Source organism: Mesoplodon bidens (genome assembly GCF_964165515.1).
Source record: "Mesoplodon bidens genome assembly, chromosome: 6".
NCBI classification, from domain to species: Eukaryota; Metazoa; Chordata; class Mammalia; order Artiodactyla; family Ziphiidae; genus Mesoplodon; species Mesoplodon bidens.
The window spans coordinates 24,440,944-24,465,183 of NC_138162.1; the positions used below are offsets into that span (position 1 = coordinate 24,440,944).

General features: G+C 37.6%; 2 protein-coding genes across 4 annotated transcripts in view; one reads left to right on the forward strand and one right to left on the reverse strand.

Moving 5' to 3' along the window:
* The window catches only part of NCBP1 (nuclear cap binding protein subunit 1), a 41,342-nt gene extending 26,152 nt beyond the window's left edge, over positions 1–15,190 (forward strand). For both annotated transcript variants that reach the window (XM_081236592.1, XM_081236593.1), the window contains 11 exons: positions 1,438–1,500; positions 1,738–1,812; positions 3,733–3,836; positions 6,079–6,201; positions 7,193–7,295; positions 8,667–8,760; positions 9,475–9,578; positions 11,268–11,382; positions 12,753–12,881; positions 13,492–13,605; positions 15,000–15,190. In XM_081236592.1, coding sequence (XP_081092718.1) covers positions 1,438–1,500; positions 1,738–1,812; positions 3,733–3,836; positions 6,079–6,201; positions 7,193–7,295; positions 8,667–8,760; positions 9,475–9,578; positions 11,268–11,382; positions 12,753–12,881; positions 13,492–13,605; positions 15,000–15,113 — 1,138 coding nt within the window. In that variant the 3' untranslated portion in view covers positions 15,114–15,190. The remainder of the gene's footprint in view (positions 1–1,437; positions 1,501–1,737; positions 1,813–3,732; positions 3,837–6,078; positions 6,202–7,192; positions 7,296–8,666; positions 8,761–9,474; positions 9,579–11,267; positions 11,383–12,752; positions 12,882–13,491; positions 13,606–14,999) is intronic.
* Positions 14,783–24,240, reverse strand: part of XPA (XPA, DNA damage recognition and repair factor) — a 45,480-nt gene continuing 36,022 nt past the window's right edge. Inside the window, exons 6-7 of one of the 2 annotated variants that reach the window (XR_014016030.1) lie at positions 17,399–18,891; positions 14,783–16,773 (exon numbers count right to left, since the gene is read on the reverse strand). Coding sequence is in view for 1 of the 2 variants with exons in the window: in XM_081236597.1 (XP_081092723.1) it covers positions 18,743–18,891 (149 nt within the window). In the remaining variant the exon portion in view is untranslated. Of the gene's footprint in view, positions 18,892–24,240 lie in introns of both variants that reach the window. The other variant, XM_081236597.1, reaches the window with a different exon arrangement.

Here is a 24,240-nt window from a genome sequence, read left to right on the forward strand (position 1 = left end):
GTTATAACATTACACTTTCTAGTTTAATTTTCAATATGAAGTGATGCCCATACTGAAGTTTTCTTTAATTGCATTGTTTGGTTCTTTGGTATGGTTACACTTTTCCCTCTGTAATTGAGTAGGTAAGCTTTTAAAACAGGTTTTATGCTAACCCATATGTAGAAGCAGAGTCTAATGCTGTATATTTATGTTTATATAATATATATGTATTTTTGTTTATGAACAGTATCTGCTTCTAAAATAATTAGCTACTATGTGACTACAGCTCCAAGACTCAGTTTATACAAAAAGCCATATTGGATTTTTATAGCTGTGGTAATTTCATGCCCGTTGTCATCTTCTGGGTGAGGTATACGTACTACCTTTATTAGCTGGTGTTCTCTCTTCTGTCAGTTTTCCAAAGTAGATCAGGACAGATACTGAACATTTTCCATAATCTGTCATGTCTACTGTCCAAATGCGATATTTGAAAATTATCAGTAAAGGCTATCCTGTGTCGTTGACCTATTGAGTAATTTTAATGACTGAAATTATAGATACATGAGGGATGTGCTTTAAGAAGGTGTCTGCTGAGGTGTTTTTTTTTTTTTTTTTCTTCTTTTTTTTTTTGCGGTACGCAGGCCTCTCACTGTTGTGGCCTCTCCCGTTGCGGAGCACAGGCTCCGGACGCGCAGGCTCAGCGGCCATGGCTCACGGGCCCAGCCGCTCCGCGGCATGTGGGATCTTCCCAGACCAGGGCACGAACCCGTATCCCCTGCATCGGCAGGCGGACTCTCAACCACTGCGCCACCAGGGAAGCCCCTCTGCTGAGGTTTTTTTCCCAGTCTAATTAATAAACCATCAGTTGTGCTGGGCATCCCTATTATGCCATTCATTCAGCAAGTGTTCATTGGGCTCTTAAAAATTTCACAGTTATACAGTCTACTAAGGTGATCCCTATCTAGTCAGAGAGATCAGATGTGTTTTTAAGAGAAAAGGGGGCTTTATGGTATAGTTTGTTGTTTGTGGTGAAAGGGTGTGGTATGATGAGAGACTACTTTGGCTCGTCCGTTTATAAAACGTTTTTAATCTTTTATTTTTGCACCTCACACCTCTGTTTTGTTGTCAGTTAAATGGGGAAAATAATACATTCCTCAGAAGTTATTGTGAGAAATTATAAACATATATAAGGTACTTGATATAAAACAGGCACGTGAATCATATCTATTATTCACTTAAAAAGGATAGCACTGTTAGGAGGAGTGAGATGGGGGACTGTTACTTTTTGAAGTAGAAGGTGAGTTACAGGATTTGCACAGAAAAGGGTGACTGGCAAGAGAAAATACAGCTGTAGGTAGGGGGGAAATCGGGTTTTGTCTGAAGGATTATGTAAGTTCCTGTTATAAATTGCAACCATTCATCCTTTTCTGTCCCCCCCCACCCCACTTCTCTGTATAGGTTTATTAATTGGTTTTCCCATCATCTAAGTAACTTCCAGTTCCGTTGGAGCTGGGAAGATTGGTAAGCAGTGTTATGTATATTATATCTTTCTTCTCTCTACAGTCTACCATTTTTTAAAAAAGTTAATATTTAAAACTATAAAAGCAATCTTTTTCATGGTCTGAAAGATTTAGGTTTTTTTTGGTATGTATATAAATGTAATAATTTAGGTAGAAGGGAACTATTTGTAGCTAAGTACAAGTTAGGTATAGGTGCAGATCATGTGTAAGAACTTATAAAACTATATTTCCTCATTAGGTCAGATTGTCTTACTCAAGATCCAGAAAGTCCCAAACCAAAGTTTGTAAGAGAAGTTCTAGAAAAATGTATGAGGTAAGTTCTTCGTGTTTTCTCCTTGGCTTAGGTCTTCTCATTTCTGTGGGGGTATTTTTCCTTTCTCTGCATTTGTGATGTATGTCTAGAATATTATTTTTAAATTCCAAGTACCTACCTCTCTTCCCTTTCAGTTTAATAAAGATTTAGGCTGAAAAACTTGGGCAACCATGCCATCTGGATTCTATGTGAATTAAGCCAGTAAGGTTTTTTTGTCAAATAGACTTTGAAATAATTTCAAATTTCAGGAAAATTGCCAAAATAGAGCTCTGTATCATGTTCATCTAGATTCCCTAGTTAACATTTTACTACATTTGTTCTAATGTCCTAGTCCTTTTTCCCTCTCTGTATATATAATCTACCCTTTATATTGGTCTTTTCCTGAACCCTTTGAAAACAAGTTGCAGATACGATGTCCAAGCATCCTTTAATGGTCGGTTGTATATTTCCTCAAAACAAAAACACTATCCTACATGACCAGCATACAGCTCTCCAAATCAGGAAATGAGCTCTGATGCAGTAATACCACTATACGATCCACAGGTGCTGCTGAAATTTTGCTAACCATCCCAACAATGTCTTTTCCTTTTCTGATCCAAAATTCCTGGATAGAACATATGTAGCATTTACTTGTCATTTTCTTCAGTCAATCTTGAACAGCTATTACTCTTTATCTTTCATGTCCTTGTCAGTTTTAAAGAATGTAGGCCTTACTTTGTTGTGTTGCCTTGATGCGCCCTCATGACTCAAGTCTTGCATTGTCCCACCACTAGAGATGTTAACCTTGATTACATGGCCATGTCAGGCTTCTCTAACTTAAGTTCACCATTTTTCCCTTTGTAGTTGATTAATATTTTGTGGGAAATACTCGGAGGTTACACTCACATCCTGTTCTTCATCAGACCTCCACTGACAACTTGTACTTTTATCTGTCACCACTATGGTAATTGCCAAGTGATGATTCTCTTTGTCTATTATTCTTTCTACATTTATTAGTTGGCATTCTACTGTAAGAAAGAGCTTTCATTTTTCACCCATTTATTAATTCCTGTGTTTATATATCAGTAGGGACTATTTCATTCAGTGGGTTCTAATTCATTACTGTCTTTATTAATTATGATGCTGAAATTGTCCCTGATTTGTCCATTGGGAGTCCTTTGTGGCTCCTGTGTCCTTTTCTTTTTCTTCTTTAATGTCCCCCTCCATTCATTGAGCATTTCCTTATTTCTGGCACAAGATGTTCCAGGCTTATCTTGTGTTTCCTTGCCCCTTCCCTGGAATCATCTATTTATTCAAGGAGCCCGAGTTTCTTTTAGTGGAGCATGGCACTTGGGAAGCAAGGTCTGGACACTTGATGTGCTTGTTGCTATTGGGGTGTCATTGGTTCTAGGCCCTCTGGATGGACACACACACACACACACACACACACACACACACATCTGTAACTATTTTTATATCCACTTAGATGTGTGTATCCCTCCAATTCCAACCAAACATCTCATTTTTTTCCTAGCCTTCCCCTTTGCCGTGATTTGTAAATACCTTTGCAGGCATTAAGAAACCTGGTTCCCATTAGCCTCAATAAGTATTTATTTGCTGCAATATAACCAGTCTCCCAACCATACAAACTGTTTCCTCTACCTCATCCCACCCCACCATCACCACCCCACCTACCTGGCCTCCAGGCTTGTGGACCCAGTGGCCCATATCTCAGTGCAAACCATTAAGTTTTGAAGAAGGCCTGAGTTCTGGTGCTGGCCTAGACAACAGTTTAAAAGACTTGTTGTCCTGTCCCCTTTCATTTCTTGGTTGTCAGCTGAGTCCAGGGTGTTGGAGATTGTGACCTTCTGGGTAAGTTGGATGTTACTGAAGAATGGAACTGATGAATGATATTTTCTGAGGCTCTTATTTGTATTGTAGGTTGTCTTACCATCAGCGTATATTAGATATTGTCCCTCCTACCTTCTCAGCTCTATGTCCTGCAAACCCAACCTGCATTTACAAGTATGGAGATGAAAGTAGCAGTAAGTAATAAAACAAATCCTGTTTTTAAAAGGTACTAATGCAAGTATTAAGTCGGTTATCTAAGGTGGAGAAAGTGAACTTTTTCTCTTCTTGGGTTTGTATTTTCTGTTTGAAAGGTGATTTCTCACTAACCTCTATTGTTTTATTTGCTGTCATCAGTTTGAAGGTTTATTATGATTTACTTAGTTATTACTGGCTTACTTTTTTCTTTTAATATTGTTTATATCTATGACATTATTTTAAATGTTGCTAAGTATAGCAAGATGAATTTATGGCCAGAACTTAATAAAATGAAAATGTTTGTTATGGCAATGCAGATTACTTGAACTGATTAACATCTGGTAACAGTGCAGGTGTAGGAACACAGGTGCACATAGACTATATTTTGACCAGCAGTATGCCTCTAGAAGTAAATTCTTAAACTTGCTTTTCTTACTTTTTGGTCACATCATTTCTGAGGTTGCACTATAAATCGGGGGGGGGCCTATATAATTTGATATGCCATTTGTGTTTTACACTTAATGAAGGTAAGGTTGTACATTGGTGAGCACTGGTAGAGAGTTAGGTGTGGAGTTTCCAAGTTAGTCTTTTCACATGGCACTGAACACAGCTCCTCCATGAGCCTTCCACTTCGTGTTGTGTAGCAGTTCTTTGCATCTTGGAAACTCACTCCTCTCCCTTGCCTTCTCATATTGTACCCCTGGTTCTCCACCTGCACCTCAGACTACACCTGTTTTCCTTGAAATAAACTCGGTTGGTTCCAATGCGAAGTACATTTCCTATGTTACTATGTCACGTATTCCTTAAAACAAGTCTGAGAAATGGGTATGTTTATTACACGAATTTTACAATGAGGAAATGGCTTCAAAGAGGTAAAGCCAGAGTGAGATTGCTTCTGAGTGGTAAAGCCCAGAGTCAGATACTGAGCAGTCCCGCTCTTGACCACTGTCTTTTCCTGAAAAAGCAAAGCTTGATGTGGTACTTGTAAGTGCCAAGTTTTGATTTCTGCTTTCTACTGGCTCAGAGATACAGTCAGAGAGTTCAGACTTTTGTTGAACACTGAGCTTTTTTTTCCATAGAAATAACTCAGCCTAACACTTAAGGCCCTCCTGTCATTCCTACTTTATGATTTGTCAGTTCTTCTCAAACGAACCTCCACTCCAGCCAGGCCCACTTCCTTTTTTATTTTTTCTATGCTGCTTTCTTGCGTTTGCCTTTGTGCCATTATCCCATTCTAGAAAGCCCTTTCTGTTAAGCCCTTTCTGTTCTCTGATTCCTGTTCTCTTTCCAGGGTCTAGCCCAAGCTCCAGTCTTTTAAATATTTTGTTAACCTTTGGCAAGCCAGTTTTTTGTTGTCTCTGGCTACTTCTTATGTGAATATCTTGGTTTTCCACCTAGAATGTAGACATCACAGTGGCAGAGGATTCTTTTTTTCTTCACTTATTTTTCTCTCCCACTTTCAAGAAAAGCACACAGCACATGTGACCTGTTGTAATTGACTTTATTCATTCCAAGTGCTTAGTGCTTAGTAACTCATATTCTACATCAGAATTGATTTTTTGTTACCTCTTTATCTACCTTACATTAAAAGTAGTTGTTCTGGTGATGCCATACAGTATATCAGTATATACTGGTACAATATAATACAGTAAGGACTCAACAGATATTAACCACCAGTAAACATGTGGAGTCAAAGCACATAAGCATCTGGCTTACATAGATTCAAGTGTGTGGACTCAGCAAAAGAGAAAAGCAAAAAATCTGTCTTAAGTTGGCAGCCTTCACGTTGTTCAAACCCAAATTTAGTTTCCACCGTCTTAGGGAAAGGGAGGAGGAAGGGTACATTGACCAAAATGAAAGAGAATACATTGATTCTCAGCTTTTCAGCTTATGGAGGCCTAGGGATTTGAGGACTGTCAAAGGACAGCTGCAGCTGTGTCCCCTCACCCTCATCCCTGAGGAAGATCAGTACCCCTCATACTCTGAATTTCAGTTAGCTCCGTGTTCTTAAGGAAGTATCGAGGCAAGAATTACCTCTTATGCTTTATTTTAGGTGAAAAAACCATTGCCCTATTAAATGAAACTTTCACATGTGGTTATCTTTATACAGAATAAATATTGATCTTAGGATAAAGAGTACTGTATTTTAAAAGAATTTTTTTTTTAAGTTTCTCAGTTATTTAACTGATTGCAACAATAGTCTTAAAACCTGATCTACTCGCCTCCCCATTCTGTGCTTAGACTCTCTTCCTGGACATTCGGTTGCCCTCTGTTTAGCTGTTGCCTTTAAAAGTAAAGCAACCAATGATGAAATCTTCAGCATTCTGAAAGATGTACCAAATCCTAACCAGGATGACGATGATGGTAAGGGAATTAAATATTTCTTGAATGGAACTCTGTATGGACCATGTTAAAAGTATAAACATAATTTTCTTAAATCTCATGGGATACTCATAAAGCAGTATATTTGTTTGGCCTGTCCATTGTTCCCAGAACCCAGCTATCTTCTCCCTTAAACATTCCCTGTTTTCACTTTAGAGAGTTTCCTGCCCAGAAAGACTTGGTATATTATAAAGTTGGATGTTCTCTCCAAATTAAACTATAAGTTTATCATCAATAGCTAAGACAAAAAGGATGAGATGGACTTGCTTTATCTCGTATTAAAACATCTTGAAAATTACAATAACTAAAACAAGAAAATCAGTAAAAGAGATGAAAAGTCCACTGGGAAGACTAGGTTAACCATTTGTGGGGGGGCGGATTTTGTTGTTAGATGTGTTACATAATGACGTGCACAGAAAAATGACGCAGTCAAAACATTATTGGTGTTTGGGTTATTATTGGGATTTTGTTTGTTTAGATTTTTTAAGAAACTTGTATTATGATGTTAGAGAAAATGTATTTAGAAAGTGTAATTCAAAATGACAGTGTTAAATTTAGGCATTCTCAGACATCTTAGGACACAGACCTAACTGTTAGGGGCTTACTGTATTTTTTTCTTTTACTATATTTATTATATATTATTTATTATATATATTATTATTATCTTGCCACCATGTAGAGAGATAAGAACAAGGAAATCTATGTGGTATTTGTAAAAAGAAATGGATCATATAGAAGAATCAGGGAAACAATCCCCAAAAACTTAAGAATTAAGATTATATAGTTTTATATTTTGAGTATTTGAAATCAGTGATAGTCTTTTATCATCTATTAGTACTCAAAGACATTGCTTGAATGTCTCACCTGGTATTTGGATGTGAGTGTGCCATCTGTTTAGCAATTCAGGCGAGGGACCAAAAAATTGCTATACTTAAACTTTTTCCTAACTCTCTTACTGTGGGCTATTTTTCAGATGAAGGATTCAGCTTTAACCCATTGAAAATAGAGGTCTTTGTACAGACTCTGCTACACTTAGCAGCCAAGTCATTCAGCCACTCCTTCAGTGCTCTTGCAAAGTAAGTACAGCAAGAACACACATGCTGTCTTGAGGGTTTAGAACTTTGTTTGGTGAATACCAATGGCATACTAATTTTTACCTAAAATTATTGACTGAAGATCTTAACAGTATTATCATATAATTTGATACAATGGGTTTTGGTTTGTGCTGGCTAAAATCCCCATCCTATGGCTCCTGTCAGTCTGTTAGCACAGTTTGCGTGTATATATATTCAAAAGAATGTACATTTTTTCATATAAACCTTAGAGAAACAAGTGAAAAACCTGAGTCCATAGGACAGTCATATACACAGTCAAGAAGTTTCCACCTTGGGACATCCCTGGTGGCATAGTGGTTAAGAATCCACCTGCCAATGCAGGAGATGCAGGTTCGATCCCTGGTCCGGAAAGATCCCACATGCCGCAGAGCAGCTAAGCCCACGTGCAACAACTACTGAGCCTGCACTCTAGGGCCTGCAAGCTACAGCTACTAAGCCCACATGCCTAGAGCCCGTGTTCCACAACAAGAGAAGCCACCACAATGAGAAGCCCACTCGCCACAACTAGAGAAAGCACACACACAGCAACACAGCCATCCATCCATGCATCAATAAATAAATAAATATATTTATTTCTTTAAAAAAAAAAAAGTTCCCGGGCTTCCCTGGTGGCGCAGTGGTTGAGAGTCCGCCTGCCGATGCAGGGGACACGGGTTCGTGCCCCGGTCCGGGAAGATCCCACATGCCGTGGAGCGGCTGGGTCCGTGAGCCATGGCCGCTGGGCCTGCGCTCCGCAACGGGAGAGACCACAACAGTGAGAGGCCCGCGTACCGCAAAAAAAAAAAAAAAAAAAAAAAAAAGTTCCCACCTTGCCTAAGCATCTTCCTAAAAAAAGGTGAGCAGAACTGAGAGCCAGCTACATTTTTAGGAGCCGCCCAAAAGGTTGGCATCTAAAGACAGAACTTTCTAACTCGTCCTACAGTTCCAAATGAAGAAAGAACATATAGATATTCCTTCAGTTGAGCAGAGAAACTAGACTCCTCACCCCATCTCAACTTCCAAGTCTCTATATGACTTGCAGGGTTCTCACAGAAGGCACAGTCAGAATACTGCACCTGTGTTTGGAGACAGTTCCTTAGCCCTCATCTATTCTTAGATACACAGTAAACTACAGTCCTAGGCTAATGATAGTATATTGTAATTTTCCTAAGATTTTATGACAAATTCCATACAAACTGTGAAATCCTAATCATACCTTTTATATCCTTAATGGTTAACGTTTGGTTATTTTGCATTTATATATTGCGCTGTAAACTGAGTAACACTGTAAAGGCTTTGAAAATATTAAAATGCTTAAGTTTGTATGTGGTATTTTTCCCCCACTGTCAAAAGGTTTCATGAAGTCTTCAAAACCCTAGCTGAAAGTGATGAAGGAAAATTACATGTTCTAAGAGTCATGTTTGAGGTCTGGCGGAACCATCCACAGGTAAAAACTAAGACATATTGAGGTGCTGATTGTACAGGTATAAAAATAAGGCAGTTAATACCATCGTTTTAGTTTGCAGAACATGAAATTTGACTTGCCTATAGAACAGTTTTTAAATCTGTAATTTTAGTGCTCTGAAAAAGTAATGATGTTTGAGTCATTCTTTAAAGAGCAATTGTTATGATTTGGTTTGGTATTATAATATCTCAGCACATTTTAAGTACTTAATAAGAAAGAATGCTTATTTCTTGGAAGGTTCTCCAGTTGGGTAGGAAATAGTTATCTAGTCTAGCCAGTTTCTAAAAAACAAGCTCCAGATTTGTCAAATCTTGATACACTATTATCATACCATGTGTTATAAAGAGGCATTAAAATAAATTTCAGAGTTATATTAAGACTTTTGTGATAAAACTATCTTGTATTTCTAAATTTTAAGATTCGATGGAAATTATATATTTTGTATATATCATCTAAAATTTAAAAAAACATTTTTAAGTGTTAATATTCAGTTTTTCTTTTTGCTCAATCTTTGTGTTCTTGTATTTACAGTAAGTACCAGAGCCAAGCAGAAGGCAAAATAAATCTTAAGACCTGATGGTTAAATTGTTCAGTTCCATAGCCACTGAAAATGAACTTCAGTTTTGTAGCAGTGGGATTATTGTGGCCTACATATAAGTGTCATTTACCCTAATAATTTATTTTCTCTGATTGTAGATGATTGCTGTACTAGTAGATAAGATGATTCGTACACAGATTGTTGACTGTGCTGCAGTAGCAAATTGGATCTTCTCTTCAGAACTATCTCGTGACTTTACTAGGTAATACGGATTATTTTACAAAGTTCCTGTTCTCTAAGAATTAGTTTACATGTGGTCCCTTATACATGAGGTCCAATCTGGTAGGACTGGACTTGGCAAAGATTCTTGCGCAGTGGAAATCCACACAGCCAGTCCGGTTGCAGTGTCTCTTAGGGATACACGTAAGTTGAATTAGGACTCAATCGATCAAGTAGAAATGCTTATAAAGGATCCAGACTGTTGGGAGGGAAGATCAGGCTGTATGTCAGGGTCTCAACTAGACAACGGGACATGGGCAGGAGTTCCAGCTCCACTGGGGACCTGAAATGCACCCCAGGAACTGGTAGAAATCACAGTCCGTCATAGATTACACGTCATGGAGGGACTGAGGAAAGCCTGGTGGGCATCTGAATGCCTCTTGGGGAGGGAGGTCTCACCTCAGTCATAAAAGTCCTAGATGTAATACACAGAAGATTCATTCTAGACTCATTCCTCATAAAGAGACTTTTCATTAAGCTTGGTTCTTATACATGAAGTTGAGTCCATAGGCTTTATAACTGATCAGGACTGGGACAGCAAGAGTTGACACAAAACAGGAAACAAAGGAAAATTACTTGCAAAGACAAATATCCGTTACAACCTTTATCCTCTTCATTGTATGTTATTGACAGAGGACACTAGTCTGAGATAAACTGAATCCTTAGGGTGAAGGAATGTGGTCTAAGGGTATCATACCAGCCAAGTAGGTACTCACAAATGAAGGCAACATCAGACCATTCTCAGGTTTGCAATATCTCAGAAAACTGACAACTCAAGTAGGTGTCAGCCATTATCCTGAATGATTTACATCTGCAACTCTAACTCTGCAAAGCCTTCCCTGACCACCCCTTCCAGAGTTAAAATACTGTGCTCTTTTATCCTATCTGCTAACATTCTAGACCTTGAGTTTTATGAAATGATTGGTTTATTATCTTCCACTTAAACTGTCATCGTCCAGATCAAAATCTGCAGAAAGAAGTACTCTTCTGTGCTGTATATCCCGGGGTTAGGAGACCAAATGTATAGACATACAAGCAGTTAAGAAGCTACTTAAAAAGCACATGCATATTTATGCGACAAACATTTAAAGCACTTTCAGGTGATCCTGGTATTTGAGCAGTTTGAGAAAGTAGTTGACATATTTATGTCAAATATCTCATTCTTAAAAGCCTAGCAGTTGATAGCTATTATCAACTAATGAGATTCTTAAATGTTTCAAGAGAATTGGCTGAGTTTGCGCTAGTTAAATATCAACAGTATAAACCATGCAAATGAGCCTCAGATTGTTTCCATTTCAAGTTGCAATACTTAGTGTTTACGTTTAGAAGAAAATGTATTTTTGTTCCTAACCTGTTTTTTCTGGTTTGCCATTTCATCGAATATGTACACATACCTTCTATGTGTGTCTAGTAGGGGATGGAAAGAAGAAAAATGACAAGGACCCAATATTGCCTTCAGGAAGCTCACCTGAGTAATGGGTGGAGCTAGATGTTTTGTACAGTTGACAAGAAAAATCATAATTGTTGCTGGAGAGATATGCCTTATTCTGTCTGCCTAAAGAACAGAAGGCTATATAAGATCTCAAGAATGAGTAGGTTATAAAAGTTGAGAGGTCTTATTTTCTATGAGCATAGTTTAACATATAGTAATCAAATGCCTTATTACTTTAAGATTGTTTGTTTGGGAAATCTTGCACTCCACAATTCGTAAGATGAACAAACACGTTCTTAAGATCCAGAAGGAGCTAGAAGAGGCTAAAGAAAAACTCGCAAGGCAACATAAACGGGTAAGTCTTGCGTTGATTGTAAATGGTCAAAGAAAATATACCAGAAACTTTTGCGAATATTCATTACCTTGATGGGAACTTATTTTTTCGAGACCAAATCATGCAGAGCTGTTTGTAGAAGTGGAGGAAGGGACGGACCTGGGGTCTGCTGTTCTCTCGTTCTGCACGGTGAACCTGTTTAGGAAGCCACAAACCTCACTTCTCCATAGTTCACCATCTCTGGATCAGTTTCATGTTTGCCTTCCCAAAAAGGAAGGAGAAGGAAGGAGGACACTTGTGTTTCTGTAAGAGTTTCTGATGCAAGAGGGGAAGGGGGAGAAGATTGTCCGTGTTCACCACTCCCCCGGTAAGGTTGGGGTAGTGGGGGGGTCATTCCCAGGCCTATAAGATACTTCTCATATTAATAAGAAGTTAAGTATTTTAGCTATTTTGGGCAGAAACAGTGAGCTGGCTGTATCCTGCAGACAGTGCTGGTGTTGTTCATTACAGAATTTTCCAGTTCTGCACATTGATCATAGTGGAGGGTAAAAGCAAGTTCAATGATTTAGATGAACCAGAGCATGTTCGAGTGCTCGTCTCCATCTAGACACTCATGTATACCTGAGCACGTATGTAAACACACAGATCTCAAATACTGTGATAAGGCAAATGGTATCATCCCCATTTTATACATGTACAAACTCCAGAGACTTGACTTCACACCACTCTGTTCTCTAGATATGTGGTGTCCAATATGGTGACCACCAGCCACATGTAACTAGTTACAAACTAATTAAATTTGAGGACAATTTAAAAGTCAGTTCTTCAGTCACACTAACCACATTTCAAGTGCTCAGGTGTCATGCGTGGCTGGTGGCTATTGTGAGGACAGCGCAGATCTACAGTGTGTTGTGATGAGAGGCTCCCAAGACCCTAACCCTGTATTTCCCCTAGGAGCAGCAGTTCAGTGTTCACAAACTCAGGGTTCCCAGCAATTTCATAAAACAGATTATGGTGAATAACAAGAATCAGCTGTACATTTTCCATGGCGCTCAAAGCTGTTTTCATTTTGAATGGAGGAAAAATGTGACACATATTTCCTCCTTGAGTGGGCTGTCTTATAAAAGGCATAACTTACTTCTGCTTTATAGCAAATCTACCACGATTACCCAAGTGCCACTGAATCTCCCTGGCCTAGATAAGAGGTACTCATCATAGGACTTGGGACGTTTTGCCTGTATGTTTGGGACACGGGAGTACTTTTACTATAGAATACAAGTCTTCAAATAGCATTTGACCAGACATAATAAAAATCCTTAGATTTACTTGATGGGATTTAATACACTGCAGTCCTAAATGGTGTTTTCCCTTTGTTCCTTTGCATTCGGTAGCGAAGTGATGATGATGACAGAAGCAGTGACAGGAAAGATGGGGCTCTTGAGGAACAAATAGAAAGGCTGCAGGAGAAAGTGGAATCTGCTCAGAGTGAACAAAAGAATCTCTTCCTTGTCATATTTCAGGTATCTTGGCTTGGGACACTGATATGTTCAAAGAAACAGTACATTTCTTTAATTTTAAAAAATGTTTTTATCACAGAAGTAATACATATTCATTTATAAGATCTTAAATATATAAAAATTTACAAGGGAAAAATAAAAGTTCACTAACTGGAAGTAATTGTTATTTACTTAGTGAGCATTCTTGCATGAGCATTTCTCCTTGCTTTAAAAAAAATGGATACTATTGTTAAATACCTCTTTCATATTTAATTATTCCCAATTGTTGATCTATTTATTGATAGATGATTGTTTTCCTTCCTGAAGATTTTGGTGTATACATTCCTGTTAACATTTCTGATTATGTACTTAGAACAGGTTCTAAGAAAAATTACTAGCATAAGTAATCTAGACATTAAAGGTTTTCGGGTATTCCCAAAAACGATGTACTAACTCATTATCACTGCTTTTCTACACTGACAGTTATTTATTGAATTATGAAAGTTATGGATACACACCACAAAGACAGGGTGAAACAAGCAATACCTTTGAGGTCTCTTGGTCAAAAATGTGATTGTTTCCAAAGTATAAGAATTTTTTCTGACACCTCTGGAACTTTGTACCCCTTTTCCAGCGTTTTATCATGATCTTGACCGAGCACTTGGTACGATGTGAAACTGACGGGACCAGTGTATTAACACCGTGGTATAAGAACTGTATAGAGAGGCTCCAGCAGATCTTCCTACAGGTTTGTGGAAAACTGATTACATAATAAACATCATTATTCTCAGCCACAGGGATTTTCCATTTCAAAAAGTCATCAAATCTGTCAGGAGGTTATGTAGTACCTGTAAGCCCCTTAGTGTCCATTTGTTCCTACTGCTGCTCATCACAATATTTAGGCTTAAACTGGCTCTATCATTCAGACTCCTAATTACCATTCTCTCTGGAGAGCCTAGCTGTAATACAACATATAGAGAAAAAAATGCTAAGGGAAGAGTAATTAGATTTTAAGAATCTCTGTAAATCCAATGTGCAGATGATAACCTTGTTTCTGGAGGCACTATTTAAGTTCTCTGAGGTCCTTATAGAAAGCAAAATGCAACACCTACTCTCTGCTAGATTTAAGTTAAAGATCTGTAAGAGAGTGAAACTAATCCTTTGTATCTTCAGACACTAACACCCCAAATCCTCATTTGTTTGTTCTAGAAAAATGATTAAAGCAGAAGGCATAAAAGGGGGGGGGGGTTCTTTAAGGCTGCAAGCAAAAATTTATTCTAGATTTTTTAGTTACTGTCAAATTTAAAAGCTTTAACAGCCCCTAGTTAGTCCTATAGGAATCTGAGTATATTAAAGTTTATATTTGTACACATAGAAGAAACTATTTCATTTTCTGACTTGTTTTTCTAGTTAGGTTCAACAAGTCACTGATTTTCAGTAAGACAGACAGATGACCTCTTTATTTTTAAAAAAATGAGGTTTTCCTATTTTGTGGAATACTTCACAGATCACTGGCTAATATCACCGGCTAATTCTCTAATATTTTTTTCTTTTGCAAAGAGATACATTAAAGCCCTAACCAAAAAAAGGAAATGATTCCAAATTTTTCCATATGTTTCAAGGACCATGGTTAAATCATGGTTACTTAGTAACAGTGCTATTCTTATTTGTAATGTATACCACCTCCCCCACAACCCCCCCTTTTTTTTTAAATCTTCCTAGATCAGTCCCTGTCCTGACAGCTTTTAAAAAGTCATGCTGTATTTTGTCCTGATTAGGGGAGACACATCTGAACCTCATCTAGAAGAGTAGCAGGTGCTGCTGCCAGTGCCTTGAAGCATGAATTGCATTTACATAGAAGCAGGCCAGAACTGGATGTTTTAAATTATTGAACATCGTTTTGTTTTGTTGTTTTCTTTGAACTCGTTTACTCCTACATTTTCTTAATGTTGAGGCTTTTCAGGGGCCTATTATTCCTACCGGCAAAACCACTTTTTTTTTTTTTCCTGTTCTTTCCCATCATTCCAGTGTGGGTGGGCCGCCATTCCAGTGTGGGTGGGCCGCTGAGGAAAATGTTCTACAAGACTGCTTATGTGCTCTCTCTCCTGACCTAAACACTTATCCCCTTTTCTGTGTCCACAGCATCACCAAATAATCCAGCAGTACATGGTGACCCTGGAGAACCTGCTCTTCACTGCTGAATTAGACCCTCATATCCTGGCTGTGTTCCAGCAGTTCTGTGCCCTGCAGGCCTAAGGGTCATTTTTTTTTTTCCCTTCCTGTCAAGATTTTTTTAAGATCTCAAAATAATGTCTTATTTTTGATGGTTTGAATGCTTGCTTTCTTGTAGCATCCTTTCTTGAAGCAGAGGGGGAGGACAGGACAGTGAAGAATATGGTATTGATTACCTTTAACTGCCCCCTAAAAAGCAGATATTCCCTAATGACAATAATGTGACAGTGGATGTATTATATATGTGACAGATACAACTTTTCTCTGATATTTTTCTCCTTAAGGCACAAAAGATAACTGATTTGAGGTATGTGAAACACTAGAGGTCAAGCTTACAAAGTAGTATATAGAACTGATGATGGATTTATTATCAAGTAGCATAGCTTTTCACAGCTCATGGGTAACATGGGTCATCTAACAAACATGGATGAAATAAAACTGAAAATATCTTTTTTAAACTTTAGTATTTCATGATTTATCATCTCAGTCTACTTTAAAATTAGTGGTTTCTTACTAAGTGAGGTTTCTTACCTCTATCTGAAATTTTCTCTTCAAAGTATTTTTCACTACTGTAGTATTTTAAGACACTACTGTTATTAAAAGGTGTTACTAGAGTAGACGTTCCCAAATTCATCTGAACATAAATCACCTGGGGCTCTCTAAGGTTTTTTTTTTAAATTAAACCACAGTCTCTGGGGGTGGAACACAGACATCATTGGTAGTTCTTAAAGCTCCCGGGTAATTCCAATGTGCAGATAAGTTTTAGAACTATCATCATCTTAGAACATTTGATCATTTCCTCAAATCTGAGACATCTGTCAGGTCATACAGTGAATTACATGCTAAAGTGGGATTTAGAAGTAGCTAGATTGGCTAAAACTATACTTGGCATTAGATGTAGGTTTGGATTTTATTTCTATGGAGTCTGGGTGGGCCAAGTAACTACTAATTCCAGAGCCTGTTTCCTATATGGTGTTGAGGCTTAATTAATTAAGATGATAAAAGTACACTGTTAAATAACACACAAGGGATTATTTGACATTCCAAATCCTAACATTTTTAGACTTTTTTCATTAAACCTTCAGAAAAATTTACCAATAATCTCACAACTGAAAGTATCTTTGTGCGTTTGTACTATTTTTTTTTAACTTTTAGTACATCATAAGTTTATGATGCATTAGGTATTTTCCATATTAATAAATGCAGTCTCTTTGGTTTACCATACATTTAGTGGCTACAGAATGTAGTCTACTCAATAGATGGAAATTCCTAGGATTTTAAAATACCGTACCGTTTTTAAATACCATACCATTTAACAAATAATCACAAGATTAAGGTTGCATGGCAAGTTACTGGCAGAAAAGGAACTAAAACCCAAGTTCTTTGCTAAATGGTCTTTTGTTTACACTGTTCCTCCTTCCCACAAATTATGTAATTAGAAAAAGCTCCTGTCCTCAAGAAGCTAAAGGATAACCATTTAAGGCTTTGGTTCACTTTGATCCTAAACTGCTTTGTAATCCTTTCATAATGTATTGCAAAGTTTGGCTAGTTATACTTACTTGATCCAGATCCTAGAGGAATTTCTAGGTTTTCACCTCCTTTCTCTTGGACCCTCTCTTCATGTGTAATGGTTGCTTCTAACAGTTGCTCACTGATGTAACCCTGCTCTGACCCAGTCTGGCAGCTAGGTATATGAAAAAACTGAATCAGAGACTGAATTTTGAAGAAATAAAGGTACAAGAGCAAACATTCAACAGTTGCTCTCCCCACTAATGAAGCTCACACAGACAAAAGAATGGCATGTCACTGTACATCATACCTTGCAGTACATCAATATTCTATTAAACTGTGCTGATGCCATTTAACATGCTTTTTTGTCAAAGTGAACATGTACTTTTCCTTAACTCTCAATCTCCCAGGAATTATTCAGAAAGCAGTTCATCTGAAGATAAGTTTGTTTGCTTTTCCTGGAAAGTATTTAGCAGTGATTTGTGTAACTTACTAATCTACAGTTATACCTGAAAATGAAAGATGAGGACAGAACTTGGCAACCTGAGTAAAGCAGATCTGGCTGTCAGCGACAGCTGGATACCAGGACTGTCCTAAATTGATGAAGGTGAAGAGTGACTAGAAGCCCACCTCAACTGGACAAGTCTATTAACTACACTGGTCTTGATGATATGATGTGCTCATTAACAACTGGCTGTTACGTGCCAGATGCTATAGATTCACCGTATTTAATCGTCATGAGAGTCCTTACATTATTATACCCATCTGACAGATAAAAACAGGCCCACGGAGTAACTTACCCAAGGTCCACAGGTAGTAAATGGAATCTGAAACTACGTCCATGTGGTGGTTTTAGGGTTCCTTGTCTCCCAGTAGTAATGCTGTTGTCAGCAGCCTGAACCCCTAGTTACTTGCTGGGAAGGTGTTTTTTTTTTTTTCCCAAGAAGTTCTTGCTGCCCATTTGGAATCGCTTTTTACTGAGCTGTAATATTCAGCATAACACATTAAAAAAAATCAACACGATAAATAAAACATTTCTGTATTGAATACTTATATAGGGAACAATTAGTAATTATAGTCTCAAGTCTTTGGATTTGACTTGTTTTGACTTTTGCCCTTCCCTCAAGCATAATCTCCAAGAGCTGATCTAGAGAGAGATGAAAATGTACAAAAACTTCCTATTTATTTGTAGCAGTAGGATAAGAAGTCCTGTCAAAGAACTTGAAAATTTATCTAGTTTATCATAACTTGAATTTGTTTTTATCAAAAAAGAATGCATAGACCCTGTAATCAAGCACTTGGGATCAAATGCTCTTACTAGATATAACTACCTTGTAATCCTTTTGACAAGATAGAGGAATATTTGACTACCTAAACTTGATCCAGGTGTCTGGGGTGATGTCAGGTTGTAGGTTACCACTCCTTTAGAAGTGTTAAAACAAGCACAGAAGCAAGCTGTCTTCCCTCCCAGGATTAAATGAGAATACCTGTAAGGCACTTAGCATAGTGTCTGCATGGCACATGGTAAATGCTCAGTAAATGTTAACAAGTTATGATAAACTTATCACTACCTTTGATCAATATAGTTTTTCCATTTTAATCCAGATTTGAAAAGGGCTATCTGGAAACTAATATTAAGATCTATAGTAGTAAACCCTAAGGGTACAGAAAACTTGTCCCAGCAATAGCTCCCTGCTCCCTTGACTTGCAGACAGTAGTCTAGTAGAAGACCTGGCCCAGCCTCTGGGGTGCAGTGGTCTACCACCATCCCTGCTGTTTCTTGGGATAAGAATCCAGTTCAGCCAGTTTTTGCCTTTACTACTAAAAGCTCTTCCTCCTACCCCCATCTAGGGTTTGTCTTGGTTGCTTATTTCTCAATTTTAGCTCTAACCTAACATTTTTGAACCTATCACTCAGCTCACATACCTATTGTAGAAAAAATGGTCACAGACCCAATATTTTGCCCACAACCAGACCTGCTGGACCTTAACTGAAACTTTTTCTTAAGCCATAACATACATAATTATTGAAGCATTATTTATACAAGTGTTTCATTCATCTATGAAGACTTTACATTTTGATGAATTTTGAACAAGACCAATCTAAAAATTTCCACACTATAAAACATATCACTTAACTAAAAATCACATTTTCTCGTATGTCAGTTCATGGCCACACACAGTACAAGTCTTCCGGTACATGTCATCCTCTAGGTTTTCTTCTGGTCCATACTCATGTTGATGAGCAACTGTCTCCTTTTTCCATAGACTGCTTCTTACTGCTCGCCGTAATTCTAAGAGAAAAATAAAAGCCAGTTTTTCAGTGGTGCTATTTCAGCTGTGTGTGTTTAAACCAAACGTGGTTTACACCTTAATTTTATAACAAGTCAAAACTGCTGATACAGATTTGGCAAGCTTACTTTCTTATCTCACTCACTGGTTTGGCCTGTGAAATTATTCATGTGATTGTTGGAGTTAGTGTGAAACAGGAGATTCAGAATTGAGGTATATGGACTAGAGGGACTGCAAAAAAACAGATTCAGAAGACAAGCGAAAGAACAGGGTTTGTTCGAGCAGCTGACTATGGAAAACAAGATGCCACAGCAGGAAAGGGCAATCAGCTGGGATGACTGAGGATAAGGAGCATTTTAAATTCCTTGTAAGTCAGGAGCTACTTCTCTAAGAGGCAAGTCAGACTTTGCTTGCAAGAAAACTAGAAAGCCAAGAACTCCACCACTAGCTCATGACTGTTAGAAAAGCTGCTCGTGCAACTGACCTTATGTCTATTAAATTCTTTACCTTATAAAATGAGAGCAATAGTTTAGGACATAAATTGCTAGTAATCATTGCAAAGTACAACATAAAAGAATCACTGACTATTAAGACCTGGAAAGAACCATGGAGTTATTTTACTTCATTTTACTTTGCAGGTAAGGAAATTGAGCAAAGACTAGCATGGGAACCCAGGTCATTTATTCCAATGTTTAGAACTTTTCCTGCTACATCACGTTAAGATGTCATTTTCATAAAGAAAAGTTATGTTGGATGCTCTGAAAAGTGACTAGGACATTCTAAAGTTCACACTGCATGTTACCTGAAGAAACCAAATGCTTTGTGTTAATCAGAAATTAACAAGCTAATAACATCTCAGTTTCTAGTTTAATGAATAAAAAGCAACACGAGTTGTTTTCATTTTTCTATTCTGACCAATGATCCATCAAGCCCTGCACTTTTGACAGCAGCACTACCTAAGGGAGGGTATGACCATTATCTTCTATAATCTCAACCTTAAAAATCAAAGTACACCAAGTAATCACACACATTTTCTTTAATCCATTTTACTATGATAAGTACTATCAAAATAATACTTGAACCTTTGTATTTTCAGCCTTTATTTGTACCATGAGGATAAGCAAGCAAATAGGGCTATGTATCAGGCACTGTTCTAAGCACTTTATTTATAAACATTTAATCCTCACAACACTTTGCAATAAGTACAACTATCAACCCAATTTTACAGATGAGAAACTAAGGCTCAGAGAAGTTACATAAGTTGTGTCTAAGATCAGGCAGAGGCACAGTCTAGCTCAGGCCATGTTCTTAACCACTAAGCTGTGATGCCTTTTCATACACCTCCAACATGAAAAGCACTTTATCTGAGACATTTTCAAGCTTCAGTGTATATACCTCTAGACAGTTTCCAAACTAGGGAGAAAATCATGTTCATCCAAACTCTAACCTTTTATTCCTATATCCTCTCATATTCTGAAGAACCCTAATTTTTCTAAACGTATCTGGAATGCCCTTTATCCTTTTATTTTTCTACCTTGGGATATTTTAAAAATAAAGAATAAATGATATGCTGACCAGAACTGCACAGATGCCTCATGATTTCAGATAATGACAGGAAGATGTCTCCTGTCCAAGTTCCAATACCAACTTTTCAACTTTGCTCTGATGTAAGGTATCCTGGCCACTTTCCCTTTACTACCCCACGAGGAAAATCTCTCAAAATCTGACTGCATCCCAGTCACTAAGCTAACTGCCCAATTTGTGCATTATGTGAACTTAGGGAGATAAGAAAATTTTCTTAACACTAAAAGAATACTTACCAAAAATCCAGCTTACTAGGCATAATTGTCACAACTGAACATAAGGTTTTATATTGACTTTATGGCTTTTCTTCCCACCCTTCAGCTAATCTATCAAGGTCTATAATGACAATAAAGCCATATCTTTAGACATTCCTGGAAAAACTTGTGCTAGGAGGCACTAAAACAAAACAAAACTGGTATATCTGTCATTTTCTTGCCCTTCTTTCCCCACATGACCAATCTAGTCTTAAAGCCATGAGGTGGAGCAAGTGGGCATGGGGAGGGGAGGGAGCCCAAGATAGATAAGGAAGGTCTCCTAGAGAGGAGGCAGCAACAGTGAAGAGAAATTAGGTACATTCCACTAATCAAATAACTATATATTATAAAGGATAATGGAAATCAGGTTTCTCACTGTCAAAGAAGGAAATTACAAATAAGGAAGAAAACCAGAATAAACCCTAAAATTTTGGATTAGAACTCGGTATATCAGTGTAAACTCAAGGTTTTAATTATATATTATAGATAGATATACACGTGTTTTAAGCTAGAAAGAAGTGCTCAAAGAATGATGAAGACATGTCAAAAGGACACAAGACCTAGCTTGAAGATACTCCTAGGGGCCCAAATCTGAAACAATTTGAGCACCAAAATAATTGAGGACAGAAATGAACCAAAAGCCACTGAGAAGAACAGGAATTAATGAATCCATACCAGTAAAAAACAAATGGGGGAATGATGCTACAGAATGCCGATTTCCAACTGGTTAAATGTGGAGTGAGCGCTGAAGGTAGAAAACAATTTTTGCAACCATCATACTAAATACTGATTCAGGCAAGAACCATCCACGGATGAATGTTAAATTTAGGGTGAGGTGTTGAGGAGAAGCAGGACATTCAGGTGGTCTTACAGGGTTTTTTTGCTTATCAAAAATAAATATTACATCACCACTGAGGGCAGATGGATATCACACGCCTCCAGATGTGATGCCCTAGAAAAGTCACTTCATTTATGCTCTATCCAACCTGAAATGAATAACCCGAATCTAACCACCAGGAAACATCAGAAAAACCCCAAACGAAAAACATTACTACAAAAAAAGGCAGGCAGGGGAAGAGAAAAGACTTCTTCAAAAATGTCAGTGTCATAAATGATAACGGCTGTGGAAATATTCCAGAATAAAGTAGTTTAGGAAGACTTGGTACCTAAAGCCAATACCTGATCCTAGACTGGATTCTGTACTAGAATAAAAAACTACACAGGACATAATTGGGTCAACTAACAGAATATGGATGACAGATTAGATAAAAATATCAATAGTATACTTTTGTAAGAGAATATTCCTATTCTTAGGAAATATACACTGTAGTATTTAGGGGTAAAAAAGGGTGGCAATGTACACAACCTACTCTTAAATGGTTCAGAAATAAACGTGTGTAGAGAGAATGCAAATGGCATAAAGTGTTAATAGGTAAATCTGGGTGAAGAATCTGGGTGTCCCTTGTACCATTCTTATCCCTGCAATTTTTGAACGTATTTCCAAATAAAAACATTTTTAAAAGACAGTAGCTAGATTGACGGGGCTTCCAATGGCCAAATTTGGGCATCAAAATGAATAATCAGGAATGGACAGACTGTAACACTTACTTGAGAATAAGAATCCATGAATCCAACTAGTACTAAAAAAAAGCTCTTCTTTCCAAAAGAAGCCAAATAGTAATTGTAGAAATAACAGAAAAAGAAAGTCACCATTTATATCCACCCTAATAATAACTGACTCAGGCAAGATTTAACCTGGGTGCTAAAACCACTGAGTGAAACTTAAGGAATGAGATGTTCACATAGTGTCAGTTACCCCATAGATTTCTTATTAATTACAAAGGGGAAAGGGTACCTTTACAATGGAGAAATCTGGCAGACACTGCCTTACCTAAGCGATACCATGTGTCTCCTGAGGTAACCAACCAGAATCTAATTGTGAGAAAACAAACTGCTAATAAACCAACGTTGGGACATTCTTCAAAACAGGTGGCCTGGATTCTTCAAAAAGGACAATGGTATGAAAGAAAAAGGCTGAGGAACTAAAAGAGACTATGGATATACATCATCCTTGATTGGCCCCCGGATCCAACAACTAAAAAGCTATAAAGGATATTGGAACAACTGGGGAAAGATAAATCATATAGATTATATACTAGGTAAAAGCATTATATTAATGTTGTTTATTGAGTGTGATTATTTTTTGGTTAGCAGAAACATGTCCTTATTTATAGTAGATAAATGCTTAAGTATTAATAAGAATCACAATGTCTACAAGTAACTCTTAAATGGTTCAGCAAAATATGTGTGTGTGAATGAGGGAGAAAAAAGTAAATGTGGCAAAATGTCAACATCTGGTGAAATAAAAAATTTGTTTAAATAAGGATTAGAAAGTTTTTCACATTACTTTATTTAAGCAACTTAAAACTTTGGAAAGTAGAGGTCAACTACCTACTGCTGAGAATGAGAAGAAGAGGTGGAAAGATCAGAGACTTTAGAAGAGTGAGAAAAGGTCTGCTAGGCCTTGGGAAAACTAAGGAAGCCTTGGGGGTGGAGCGGGGACATATCAGGCAGCCCTGAAAGCCTAACCGAGGCTGGAGAACAGAACAGAGGTTACCGCGTTCCAACCTCCTGGCCCCACTGGCCTAGGATTTCACAAAACAAAAAGCTGTAGACTACTTCTCTGGGAAGGTTATAACAGTGTTCATGATAACCATCAGTCTTGCTACTGATTATCTTCAGGGACTGTTTCTATTTTTTACCCAAAGAAGTTTTCCCCTAAATCTTTGTTTCAATGAAAAATGTATTTTATACCACTCTACAACTTGTATTTTATCCAGCTTAATATCTTAATTTTACAGAAGAGGCAGCCTGTATCCAAAGAAGCCCAATGCTGTTTACCAGGTAAACTTATAAAAGAACTAGTGGAGAGAGACCAGATACTTCTAAATAACTGATGGGAGGGCAGGAAGTTTTGACATAGGGTGCCCATTGGTAACGAGAGGGAAAAAAAATCACAAGGAAATAACATATGAAGCTTTGGTCTTACTTTGTCCTCCAAAACTAAGGATAGGAAACTGTGTCCTTCAAACTCCCCTGAGAGAAGTCCAAAAATAGTCATAAATATAACCACTGGCCCAGAATTTAAAATGTTCACAAACTTAGAAGGAGCCCCCAAATGGGATTTTCTCACCCACCTCTTTTGGGGAAAAAAGTGCATACTAACAAACAATGAAGATTAATTGTTCTTTGTTTTTAGAAGGCTAACCTCTACCAGTATTAAGAGAAAGCTGAGTATAACTTTAAAGAAAAGCCTTACAGCCACCTTATCTGTGAAAAGGAGCCACGCAAACCCAAAATGTTCTGTGCATTTGCACCAATTCAAAGTTCCCATCCAATATCCAGGCCAACACATACTGCCTTTTTAAAAATCTAGTTAAACTAAGAACAGTGATGCCATCCTTTCTACTTCTGCCTTCTTGGATCTAAGAGATCTGTAACAATTTGAACTTG